The 13,214-nt window shown below is 45.0% G+C and overlaps 1 protein-coding gene across 2 annotated transcripts in view; it reads left to right on the top strand.

Annotated features, from left to right (window-relative positions):
- Frmd4a (FERM domain containing 4A) overlaps positions 1-13,214 on the top strand; it is a 411,101-nt gene that overhangs the window by 288,452 nt on the left and 109,435 nt on the right. For both annotated transcript variants that reach the window (XM_090318923.1, XM_090318924.1), the window contains one exon: positions 12,353-12,447. In XM_090318923.1, the coding sequence (XP_090175049.1) occupies positions 12,353-12,447 (95 nt within the window). The remainder of the gene's footprint in view (positions 1-12,352; positions 12,448-13,214) is intronic.

Below are 13,214 nucleotides of genomic sequence, written 5' to 3'. Positions count from 1 at the left end.
GCAGGTCTTGGGAGAGGGCGCAAGGTCACACAATCACACTCCAGATGAGGCCCCTGCTGGGCTCCAGTGCCAGCAGGAGAAGGGTCAGGGGGGTCTGCCACAATTTGCGAAAAGCATCTCATTAAGAATCCCCAAGTTCAATGTTTTCAGAGGGCCCTGCAGGCTCTGGTGGATTATGGTAAAACACTTTGGAAAAGAAGATGCACAGGAATCAAAAGCAAAGAGTGGGGTGCATGTCTCTCCTCTTTGCCATGGATGGAACTCCACTTATTAAAGGGACTGGGGAAGTGCTGGCCCTCATCTGGGTATGTAGCTAGAATTGTCCTAATGCACAAGGAGATATCTCCAGTGGCTTAACATAACCTTTTGGGGCCGAGCATGGTTGTGCATGTGAAGGCAGGGAGGTCCTGCGTTGAAGGCCAATGCGAGCTACACAGTGAGACTTCATCTCAAGCAAACCAAAGGCTGGGCTGAAGCTCAGTGCTAGAATGCCTGTGTAGCTTGTTCAACACAGCCCTAGGTTTGATTCTCTGTCTACCTGTCTCTCTCTCCCTCCGTCTCTCCCTCCCTTCCTTCTCTTTCCTTCCCTCTCTCTCTCCCCAAGCCCTCTGAAACCATGAGTCAGAATATCTCTTTGCTCTAGGTTGTGTCTGGCAGGTGCTTAGTCACAGAGATAAGAAAAGTAAGGAATTCAACACTTTGGAGACCTGCAAAGCCACAAGTCAGGCAGCCTTGGCAGTCTTTGGGTAACTGTGGACAGGTGGAATTTAGAACTAGTAGAACAGGCGCCCTCACCACTGGCTTGTGGGAGGGTTGAGGGACCAGAAATCAGGTGAACATTTCTTTCTCTTTCTTTTTTTCTTTTCAATCTGAACATTCCTCTTGCTGTCTTCCTGTCTCAGGAGGCTTAGATCTGAGGATCGAAGTTCAAAGCCAGACCAGGCAGAAAAGTCTGTGAGACTCTTATGTCCACGAAACTATCCCCCCCCCCAAAAAAAAGAAAAAAGGAAAACCATAGTGGAGCTATGGCTCAAGTGGTAGAGCACTAGTCTTGAACAAAATAGGTCAGAGACAGAGTCCAGGTCTTGAATTCAAGCCCTAGGATCAGCACACACAAAAAGGAACACAGAGACCAAAAGAGCATCACTGCCAGGCATAGAAGAGCAGGCAGGTGGTAGAGGAAACGCCCACCCCCAGGGCTGCAGGGCTTCTGGCACGCACTCCCAGACTGCAGAGTCACAGGCATCCCTGCTTCCTGGCTGGCTGCACCTGCACCTTCCATCCGTCTTGTAGTTCAACGACACTGGGCTCCTATCTCCTGCTTTCACCCTTTTGCCTATGACCTTTGAAGCAGGCCAATTCTGTCCTTATCTGTGTGCAGGAGGCTGTTTCGCTTTGCCTGAATTGGGACTGACTGTATATTTCTCATGTGGATCAAGATAAAATGTCAGTGCCAAACTGTTTAATAGTAGCAGACGTGAGCATGTGTTTAAAGGCTAATAAAATATTGCCTCCACATTTTCTGGCCAGCTTCACTCCTATAAACATTGACATTAGGAGGTCTCACCCAGAACATCCTGTCGGGTTTTAGGAGATTGTTTTTAAATCTGCTCTGGACTTAGGAGGGGAGTGAAGGGGGAGGGCTGCACTGGGGTCCTGCATGTTGGGCCTTCCAGGGGCCAGACTAGAAACTGTCCATGTCAGTGATGTTTCTGCTAGTCCCAGACACTGTGCTGATGAGATGCCATGAGCTGTCTGTCCCCTGTGAGATATATTTGGATATATTTGTGAGAAAATGCTTGTCTCTGTGTATGGATTTAATCTGCTTCATTCATTCATTCATTCATTCATTTGTTGGCAGTACTGGCATTTGAACTCAGGGACTTGTACTTTTTAGATAGGTACTCTTATCACTTGAACGACATCTCCGGTCTCATACTTTTCCCCCAGGACTACTTAGGACCTGTAATCTCTTACCTATGTTTTCAGGTAGCTGGAGTTATAGGCATATACCACCATGCCCAATCCTTTGCTTGATTCTTTTGTCTGCTAATGAAGCTCAGGTGAGTAACCTACTAGAAATTTCCTCCACAGGTCCTCTGTGTGTCATAGGCTAAATGACAGTATGTTCCAAGATCCCCAGCACTTGCCAAACATAATTCCAAAGATATAAATATATGTGTGTAAATGTTTTTATTTCCTTTATATGCATACTTATGATAAAGTTTAACATCTTGGTTAAGCACAGAGATGAAAAACAATAACAAAAAAGAATACTTAAAATGATGTGTCATAATAAAAAGAGGTAAATGTTGACATTTCACTAATAGCATTGATATTAACACAGTATCAATATCATTTAGAATCAGTGGTAACATTTTCTTGTAATTCATATTGATGTTAATAGTTCAGACCACTGTTGGTAATAAGTAAAGCCATTGAAGTTAGAGCCATAAAAAAATCTTAAAGCCATAAAAAGGGGATGGTGAGAGGTCCGCAGTAGTTTATCTTATAACCCAATGTTCTTTTATAGACATGGTCTTATGTAAGTGTTTTTTGGTTTTTTTGCCAGTTCTGGGGCCTGACCTCAGGGTCTGGGTACTGTCCTTGAGCTTTCTCAAGGCTACTCCTGGCTTTTTCTACTTATGCGGTTACTGAATCAAACCAAGGGCTTCATGCATGCTTGGCAAACATTCTACCACAAGGCTACGCTCCTGTCCCTTTAAGCTTTTAATCTCCCTACTTTATATTATGTAAAACTCAGAAAGCCTCCACCAACCTTTGGAAGTTGGTGAAATATAAATAAACAGTGATGTAGATTTTCTAATCCAAGAATGAGGACATTACAAATACAGACTTGCCTTGGATCTAGCAGTGGTTCGTTCTTTGCACGTGCTTGTTAGGCTATCAGAAGATAGCGTGCTTACTTATCTGACTCATGACACTGTTCTTCAAGAACAGATATTTTTCAGCCCCAAATTGGTCTTCCCTTTTTTGGACTCCTGGGGATCCATCCCCACACACATTTTTCGTTATCTTCCTACCTCAGTTAAGAGTACATTTTTAATTGTATTGCAAAAGACAGCAGCAGCAGAGCAGAATGTAGCTCGCTAGCAGCTCCCTGCAGCATTCCGCAAGAGCTGCCCATGGGGAGAATCCACTGAGTGGGTCCTTGGGAAACATCCATACTAAAATACTGATAAACACTGAAAAGCCAACGCCATATCTCCAGGCATATTGCTGGAGCTAGAGAAAGCCTTCTTTTTCTTCCAGCCCCTAATGTAATTTCAACCCTGCAAAAGCAATGTTTTGGACAGATGTGAGAGAGTGCTTCATTCTCTAGTGAATGAAGCAAGAGCGAGGCTACTCATGGGAGTTTACAGCCAATGGAAGATGTCTGCTTTCTGTTCATGGTGACTCATTCAAGAAGATGACTCACCCAGAAAAGGATTCTTTTGTGTGTGTGCGCTAGTACTGGGGCTTAAACTTGGGGCCTTGGTGCCCTCTCTTGGCTTTATCAGTCAAGGATGGTACTCTGTCACTTGAGCTATATCTCCCCTTACAGACTTTTGGATGGTTCATTGGGGGATAAGAGACAGATGGACTTTTCTGCCCAGACTGGCATGAACCACAGTCCTCAGATCTCAGCCTCCTAAGTAGCTAGGATTACAGATGTGAGCCACCAGCACACAGCTGTCCCAATATTTCAAAGTGAAGGTAAAGTCTGATTGGGTATACTTAAGGGTTCCAAGCCCTATGGTCTGTTTTCAAATTCACAGCCCAGGTTTCCCCAAAAGAAAAATGTTAGTACCATATTATCTTTAATCCCATAAAAACCCTACCTCTCTCAGCACTGGACAAATGGGCAAGTGTCTCTTTCCAATATGGTGCCTGTAAAGCAAGATTCTCAACATACTAGCTATGTCCTAAGCAGAGGACAGCAAGTGTCACTCCTTTCTGTTCATTGGAAAGGTAGCTTACAACTTACCTGTCCCCCCTCCCAAGTAATCCCCACCTTTACTCTTCTCCTCCGCCTTGTTATGCAAGCCCTTCTAAAACAAAGTCTTAAAAACTGCCCGGTGCACAGTTAGCAATCTGTGAAATTTACCATTCAGATGCTTGAATTCTGTCCAAGACTTGACAGTCTTTGTGGGCCACCGAGCCTGTTTCCAACCCCAGTTTCATTGTCTCCTTTCACCCTCCCGCCCCCAGCCTATGCTTGGACCACATGCTTCTCTACTTTGAGATCAAATGAATGGATTGCTCTTGTGGACCATGTCAGAAGCACTTCAAGTTTGCAGTGATTCATCTGGCCATCTAGTAGGGTAACACTTCTGCCAGTGGATCCTCTGATCTTGGAGAAATGCCTTCACCTTCTCATGACTACAGGTAGACTCCATTCCCAGATGCCATTTCTTAGTCTTTGGAAAACAGGACAGGGTCAGATCAAATGTGTAGGACAAGTGTCTTTAGTAAAACAAATGAAGGAAATGACAGACCAAATGACTGTAGAAGAAGAATCTTGGAATCCCAAGAAAATAAAACTCAGTTTCATTTTCATTTTGGCCAGAGATAGCTCAAAATTTGGACTGCAGACTTGGTAGTCTTGTTCCGCTGGACTTGGTGTTTCCCCTCAGTTAAGCAGAACCATTGTTGACTGTTGTAGAAGGGCTTCCTTCATTAACTCCTCCTGACATTGCCCTGAGCAGGATGGAGTCCAGGTTTGCTCTGTGAATTGGTGGCACTCTCTAATGAACACCTGCCTACCTCCCAGAGTCCCCAGAGAGGGAGATCCTGAATAAAACAGATTCCCTAGTCGGCTGGCAGAGCACTTTGCATTTTTAGAGGAGCAATAATTATATACGCCTGTCAAAGCCTTCCCATTGGGCATCATTCAAATGCATGGATGGAAAAGACTCCCTTTCAAAAGGATCTCGGCTTCAACATTTCTAAGGCTTCTGTATCTTAGAAAAATATGGAAGAAACTGTGAGAAGGAAAGGAAAGGATCCGAGGAATTTAGAAAAGAGGAGGGAAGAGGAAAGAGCTAGGAAACTTTTAAAAGGCCCCTAACCCTGGGTGGACATAAAGACTGTCTTGGATGCACAGAAGAGAGAGGATTATAGATGAGAATGGTAGCTAGCTGGAGATGGAGGGAGGAGAAGGCTGAGCAAGAGGAGGCCATGCAGCACAGTAATACAGGAGTTAGGAGCAGGGCTCCAAGAAGCCCAAGCACCTTCATAATGCCTGGAGGTGTGTGCTCTCTGTAAACCCCAGGACTCCGTCACTGTATGTGACCTGGCCCTGTCTAGCTGTCCAGTGCTTGAGATCTTTCAAGTACTAGCTGTAAAAGTTTGGCAAAGTACTTCTTTCTCTGTGCCTCGGTTCCCTCCTATATAGAATGGAATGATGCTGGGATTGACACCTGTGGAAGATGACCGAGTAAGCCCTTGCCCAGCCCCCAGTGCAGGTTCAGCCATAGTCAGGATTCGTGTTGTGTTCCTGGCCAGCTCTGTTGAGCTGTCATGCTGTGTGGGCTCCTAAGCTGGAGGTAAAGTCTAACAAGTCAGGTTCTAGCTAAACCAGGACTGGTAGGTCCAGCTTGCTGCTTGGCCTTGGGTTTCTTGGGGTACCCCATACCAATTCTGGGGACTCAGGCTCCATTGTTCTTCCCATCAGTGTGCAGACTGGAGTCTGTTTGTCCCCTCACATAGCATCCAGGACTGTACTAGAGCAGCCAGGAAGGAACTGAGGCTCTTTGACTAATCAGGAGAGAGCCCCAAGGGGGTGGGGGTAGGAGGGGACTGGCAGATGCGCTGTGCAGCCCTGCACTGAATCAGCACACCATGACCTCATCCTCTCCCTCCCCTTTCCTTCCCCCTCCCTGGAAATCAGGGACAGCCACTGAGCACCCTCGGGGCTTACAGCAGGGCCCACAGGGTGAGCAGGCAGGAGCACTGCCACAATGGACAGCTGCTCACACAGCTTGTACTCCAGGCTGCCCCTTCTGTCTAGGGTGGAAAACCACACTGACTCCATCACTGGCTTCCCTTCTCTCCTGGACTGGCCCTTTCTGTCATCTTAGAGCTAGGGCTACTCCAAAAGGGGAAGAGTCACCCAGCTATCAGGTCTCAGGGTCGCTGGAAGAGGAGGTGAGCAAGCAGTGGGCAGCACAGAGAGCCTGCGCTGTGCTGTCCTGGTGATTGTGGCACATCCCATCACCCTAGCAGTCACTGCACTCCTCAGAGTGACAAGTGCCTCCAAATCGCCCTTGGATGGAGGAAGAGCTGAGAGGCTTGGGCCTTGGACACAACTGATACGTCCACAGCACAGATAGAACCCTTTGATTGTTGCTATTTGATGGTTTTGTTCATGCCAGTCCTGGAACTTGAACTCAGAGTCTGGAACACATGCCTGAGCTCTTTTACTCAAGGTTAGTGTACTACCAATTGAGCCACAGCTACACGTGTGGCTCTTTTGGTGGTTCATTGAAAGATAAGAGTCTCACAGACTTTCCTGCCTGGACTGACTTAGAATTGTGGTCCTCAGGTCTCAGCATCCTGAGTAACTGGGATTACAGGTGTGAGCCACCAACACCTAGCTATTTTTTTTTTTAGTGCAGTTAATTCAGAAGTGGGAATTTCTTTTATTTAGAACCTGAATTGGAGCCAGGCACTGGTGGCTCATGTCTATAGTCCTAGCTACACAGGAGGCTGAGATCTGAGGTTTGAGCTTCAAAACTAGCCTGGGCAAGAAAGTCTGTGAGACTCTTCTCTCCAGTTAACCACTGGGAAACCAAAGGCAGAGCTGTGGTTCAACGTGGTAGAGCGCTAGTCTTGAGCAAAAGAGCTCAGGGATAGCACTGAGGCCCCGAGTTCAGGCCCTGTGACCGACAACAACAAAAATAGTCTGATATGGCTATGGGAATAGTGACCACAAAAAAATAACAGAAAGGGAGGAACTCATGGGCTGAAGTCCTACTGACTGAGCCCTGGTGGGTTCTGAGACAAAGACTGAAAAAGATGATTGAAAATGACAAATCTGTATTCTTTGACTCCTGGAGGCTGGCAGGAGAGAAGATTGGTTCTGGCTACTTTGAGCACCAGGTAACTACTGGTGTTTGGCCTGTGTGTGTCTGTTACTCCAGTCTCTGCCTATGTCTTCAGATTCTCCTGTGTGTGGCTATATGAATGTTCTCTATACCCCAATAAGGAGAAGTATTAAGGCATTGAGATCCCAGCTGGGTAATTCAAGATAAGGTCCAAATGTCAAGAATCTGTCTCATAATCTTTGTCATATAAAGTAATATTTTTAGCTTGTAGCCACTGGAATATGGGCATATGTCCTGGGCCCACCCTTCAGTGCAGTACAGTAAGTCAGGTTACATAAAATCTACCACAGCATGCAGAGGGAGACTGAGGCGTCTGTGGCAGTTGTTGCAGGAATTTACAGCAGAAGAGATTGTTAGTGGGTAAGATGGTCCGGGAGAGCTTCCGGGAGGTAATGGTCTTTGTTTAGGACATTACTAACTTCAAATCCTCACAACAGCCCTGTGCAGTATTTCGCATTTGAGGAAGCCAAGGCATAGCACACTTAGGTTAACCAACCTCACCTTGTGTAAGAGATGTGTGAGTATCTTGGGAAGAGCCAGGTTATTGTAAAGGCATTACCATGAGGGGGTTTGCTTGTGGAGAAGGAAGAAACTAAATTTAATAACAAAATGAAGAATAATACGTTAGGCTCCCATTCTATTGAATTCAATTCATCTTATTTATAGAGATGGCAGTATAAAATCTGCCCAAGGTCCTACATCCAGGATGTCCATCTGTAGTCCAAATGGATGTGTATCTGGTGCAACAAAGGCAAGTGCATTCTGGGAGGCCCTGGGGAGTGTCAGGATACCCCTCCCCACCCAGTTCCCACAGGTACCTTCGTCAACTTGGCAATACCCAGAGCACTTACCAGCCACACACATGCCGAGTCGATAGTTTCCATCATGGCAGTTGGCCATGTTCCTGGAAGAACAAGCTGGCCTAAACCAGGACATCGAGTTTCCACCAGGAGCAGTCCCACAAAGAATAGCACACTCATTGGCAAGGAAATTTTGTACAACTGGGCGGTGGTGGCTCTAGCCTGTAACCATAGCTACTCAGAAGGTACAGATAAGAAGATCATGGTTCAAGCCAGTCAGGGCAAAAATGTTTGCAAGACTCCATCTCAACCAATGGCTGAGCACCATGGTACATGCCTGTTATCCTAGCATAACATCTGGGTACAGGGGCATGTAGCCTATTCCCAGTGAAACCACATGCATGGTCCACTGAGAAGAGTGAGAACTAACCTAAGTAACGCTGGCCTTACTCCTATTGGTGTTCTGACTCCTGTAGAACTTCTCTGAGCTACAGGCTGCCTTCCTGGCCTCACTCCCACCCCAGTCCCTGCGAAGCAGCACAGATGTTTACAGCAGGAGTAACTGGTAAATTGTAATCAGCAGGATTGTATAAACATCCCTGGAAAGTGTGTAAGCGCAGAGAGCTTTCTGCTTACCCAGCAACTTGCTCCAAATGAGAGTAAGGAACATTGGGCAGAATGGAGTTCATTAATCACCATCATGTCAAGGTGGGATATTGTCTTAGTTTGCAAGATGAGGAAATTGAGATGCCAGCACCTGAGGTGTATTCTAAGCAACTTTTACAGAGACGAAAGGAAGTCAGGCCTGAAGCAGGATGGGCAAGGTCAGGTTAGGATGAAGTCTCAATGGATGATGGACAGGTTTGCTCTCTACACTGGCTTCTATCCTGATGATGGAGGCAGCCACCGTAGCCAGTCACCTTGACAATGGAAAGCTCGTGCGACTTCTGGGAGCTGAGCTTCCATGCTTCTGTATCACTGATCTTTTTATATGTGCACTGTGGCTAGGAAAGGTGGTGTATGTGATTTATAACAACAAGTACACAGTACAGGGAACACTTTTTTCAAAGTGATTAACAACAGACCTTCATCCACAAAGCTACTGTTCTTGAGAAACAATTCATGCCAGAGCAAGAAGTTTTCTCCCATGGGTATTACTCTTGTCCAGAGAACTGTCAACTCTAAGAAAACTTGCTTTCTCAATGTTAAAAGGGTGGTGGTGGCAGACACCATCACAGGAACAAGAGACCATGAACAAACAGGCCAAAAGTCAACCTCCACAGGGCTCACAAGATGATTCTGGTGGGTCTTGCCATGCCGTTTTCTTCTGTCCTGGAATCACAAAGACCTGATTTTATACCCTCAGGTGAACAACCACGTGAACCAAGTTCAAAATACTGATGTATAAATCCAGAATGTCCGTGTTTTAGTTTCAGTTGAATAGTATAACCCTCCTTGCTCAGAGTCCTCATGAGATAGGACCCTTCACCTTTAACCCAGGAAGCAGAATCCCAGAAGGATGTTGTTATCCATGTAGGCTTTGACAGTAGTCAGAGTTGGGTCTTCGTATGTTTTCCTTTTTTAAAAAAATTAGGTTAAAATAGTCATAAAATTTATCATTTTGTAGGCTCAGGGCCAGTAAGTATATTCCCATTGTAATGTAACCATGCTATTTGCAAAACTGTCACCATCATGAACAGAAATTCTGTAACCTTCAGGCCAAAGTACTACTCATGGTATTTCCCCCACTGTCCCTGGTAGCAACGATTCTCCTCTCTATGAAATTGTTTGTAATGGGATGATGAGGCATTTATCTTTCTGTCTTTGGCTTCCTTCCTTCTGTTAGTATGATGTCTTTGAGGTTCCTCGGTATTGTAGGAAGTGTCTGAATATTATTCCTTATTGAAGTGGAGGCAGTATTCCATTTTGCATCCAGATCTAGTTCTAAATTCTGCCGTGCTGTGAGTCTCAGGGCAGCTTGCCTGACATCTCTGAGTCTCAGAATCTCCATTGGTAGAGGATGATCGTCAGTATTTCAAAGAATGAGTCGTCTGTTGGTCTTTCTCAGCATGGTATTTGGGTGCAGCAATGCATCTGTGAGTTACTAGAAAGCTTAGAAAGAGGAAGAAGAGAATTGAAAGTAGTATAATCAGTCTAAGTTGTCCCATGCCACCATTTCTGCTATTTAAAAGGCTTTATGTTGCTATGTGCTCAATGCCTATTAGCCGAAGTCCCATTTTCTGTCTCCTAATCTCACCATTTCTAAGCCAGCACCTTCCATTTACCCCCTCCTCCCCACTAGCTCATGTAGAGGTAAATTACACCCTAGGGATATTCCTTTTCCTCTTGGGTAAATGTGTCTTGAGATGTCAGCTTAGACGATGAACTCCCAAAAGAGAAAGAAATCTTATTTCTGTCATTCCTAATGTTGAGGTGAATCCCTCACCAGCATCTACGTGAGCCCTAATACTTACAGTCTCACCTCACTTCATGATGCCCACTACAGTCGCCCCCTCTCCTCCTCTCTAGTCCTGACGTCAAGTAACTTCTGACGTTTGCAAAACATCGGAACTGCTGTGAGTGTAAGAAGATTCACCACCAAGGATGCTGAGTCCGATGGAAACTTCAAGAGCTAGTCCACAAGGAAATACCTTTTAAGACAGGGTTTCATCAGTGTGGCCCAGACTGGCCTGGAACTCTCAATCTTCTTGCCTCAGCCGTCTAGCAAGCGTCATAGAAATAGGACCACCTTGAAAGGGATAGAAATCCTTTGGATAGATAAATGATAGTACTGTACATTTTACAAACAGCTACTGTGCCTGACAGTACTGAAGTACTCAATGCTTTAAAACTGGGCAACCCGACACCTGGCCTGGGAGGAGGTGACATTGACAGCAGGCTGCAAATAGCCCACAAGAACCAACATTTGCTCCGCTTCAAGAGTCCCCTTCACTTTCTCTCTTTTCTTATTCATCAGGGATACTTTGAGATACACTTTGTATTCCTCCCCTGGTTCTCTAGCGCAAAATGTCTTCTATAAATAAAGGAGGCTGTGACATACAATCTTGAGTTCCCTGTTGGCTCAAAGATTTGGTTGGTGTGTGGTGTGTGGTTTGGGGAGGGAGGGGAGATTGTTTGGTTTGTTTCATTTTACTTTTCCAAAATGTAGTGGGAATGGATGTATAGAGGATGCTGGTTTATCAAGATAGGTTCTGTCATTTACTTCTGTCTTCCAAGAGGAAGTGCCACCATAGCTTCAAAGCCAAGGCTTTTGAGGTGCTTGAGGGTTTGAGGGCTTTTTTTCCTGGCGAATTGCGGTCATTTAGGGAGAGAATGTGAAGACAGCAAACAGGAAACAGCTGCTAAATCTTGCACAATCCCTAGAACTGCTCAACTGTTCCCTCCCTGTGTGATGGGAAGTCGCATTAGCTTAGCTCAGGATGTGGCACAGGCCTGTAAGTCCTACCATTGCTAAAGGTGGGGTAGCTAGATAACAAGACTATCTAAGAGGAGGGATAAAAAGATACTAGTTTTGGGGAAATGCTTTAAACAGTGCCTGCAGAAAATAAATCAGTTCTTGGCATACTATGGTGCAAAGCCAGTATGCATTCAGTAGAATCTGAAGTCTGAATTTCAAGTCAGATCTTTTTCCCAAGCTAGTGATGCATGGTTCATTCCTCTCTCAGGATACGAGGCTGTACCTGTAGAGCTTAGTCCACCACAGAGGGGACCAGAAAATAACTGACACTACAGATGATGATGTTGCTGATTCTGACATTTGGTAGATGGAGTGAATGGATGTATTTTTGTTGTGGTCTGTTAGGTTATGGTGGAACTGTGGATTCAACTCAGGGCCTCCTGCACTGAGGCACTGTACCACCTGAGCCATGCCTCTAGTCTGACTTTTTGCTGGCTATTTTAGAGACTGAGTCTCTAAGTCTTTTCTGTCTAGGCTAGATTTGAATGACAGTCCTTAGGATCTCAGCCTTTTGCTTACTAAAATTACAGGCATGAGTCCCAGGAGCCTGGTGTAATTGCATTTCTTTCTTTTGATTGGCTTGCTGGAAGGAAACCATTATCATAAATATGAAACATCTGTTAAATTTTTTTAAGGCATCTTCCTATCAATGCAACCTGAACTGTGGAGAGAGGAAGTTACTGGGTTTAATATCTCTGCCAAAGATCAAGTACTATTTGTTGATTTAACAAAACTGCTAGGAAATAAGTCTGTAACCCTGACTGTAACCCTTTACTCATCTGCTTGTCCCCTGATATCCTGGGAGCCTGTTCCTTTGGGAATACTAAAACTCATTTGCATTGATGTACTGGGCTTGCATTTCAAGATACTCCATTGACCAATAATGGGAAATTGTGCTTGCTTGTTTAGGGAGAGAAGTGATCCCTCCTCACTTAACCCTTCCCTTCTTGTGTTCTTTCCCCCAGCCCAAGCTTTTTGCCAAGGAGCTTCTGGACCTCGTAGCTTCTCATTTCAACCTGAAGGAAAAGGAATACTTTGGAATCGCGTTCACAGATGAGACGTAAGTGCAGTCCAGAGCCCACAGACCCCAAAAGCAATAGGACCGAGCCTCACAATGAGCTGTGTCCACTGTGAGAAGTGAAGTCAGCTTCAAGCCACTTGGATCCCATGATGTGGGGATCATCAAAATTTCCAAGGCCTTGTGACCATGCCTGAACAGCCAAAGGATATCATTAGAGTGATACTAATATTACAAAATGTTTAGGTAAACTCATAATCAAATAGGTTCATGGTTCAGATTTTAAAAAGGCTGGATTTGTTGTTGTTTAAGGTGGATCTGTCAGGGTTTGGTTTTCATTAAAGGTAAATGAAAAACTTCTGGGAATTAAATATCTTTCTCCAGTACTGGAAAAACAATAACAGGAAGTAAAGTGGATGATAAGTTCAAAATGAAATCTAACTGGGCCCGTTCTCTGTTTAAGCTGGAGTAGACTAAAAATAAAAAATTGGCATCATTCACCTGATTAAAAATATATTTGTGCTGGGCCCGGGTACCTCATGCCTGTAATCCCAGCTACTCATGAGGCTGTGATCTGAGGATTGAGGTTAGAACCCAACCCAGGCAGACAAATCTGAGAGATTCTTATCTCTAGTTACTCAGCAAAAAGCCAGATGTGGAGGTAATGTCCCAGCCGTGAAAGAGCTAAGGGAGGGTATAAGGCCATGAGTTCAAGCCACATTTACACTGTTGCTTTCAACAGTCTTCCATTCTGGCTCAATAAATGGTATTTTGCAATACAAGAAATAACTTCCATCTGATTCCTATCT

The sequence above is a fragment of the Megascapheus bottae genome, chromosome 26, assembly GCF_031878675.1.
Source record: "Megascapheus bottae isolate mThoBot1 chromosome 26, mThoBot2.hap1, whole genome shotgun sequence".
In the NCBI taxonomy this organism is placed as follows: Eukaryota; Metazoa; Chordata; class Mammalia; order Rodentia; family Geomyidae; genus Megascapheus; species Megascapheus bottae.
Note: the sequence above shows the minus strand (reverse complement) of the source record. Positions and strands in the feature narration are given on the sequence as shown.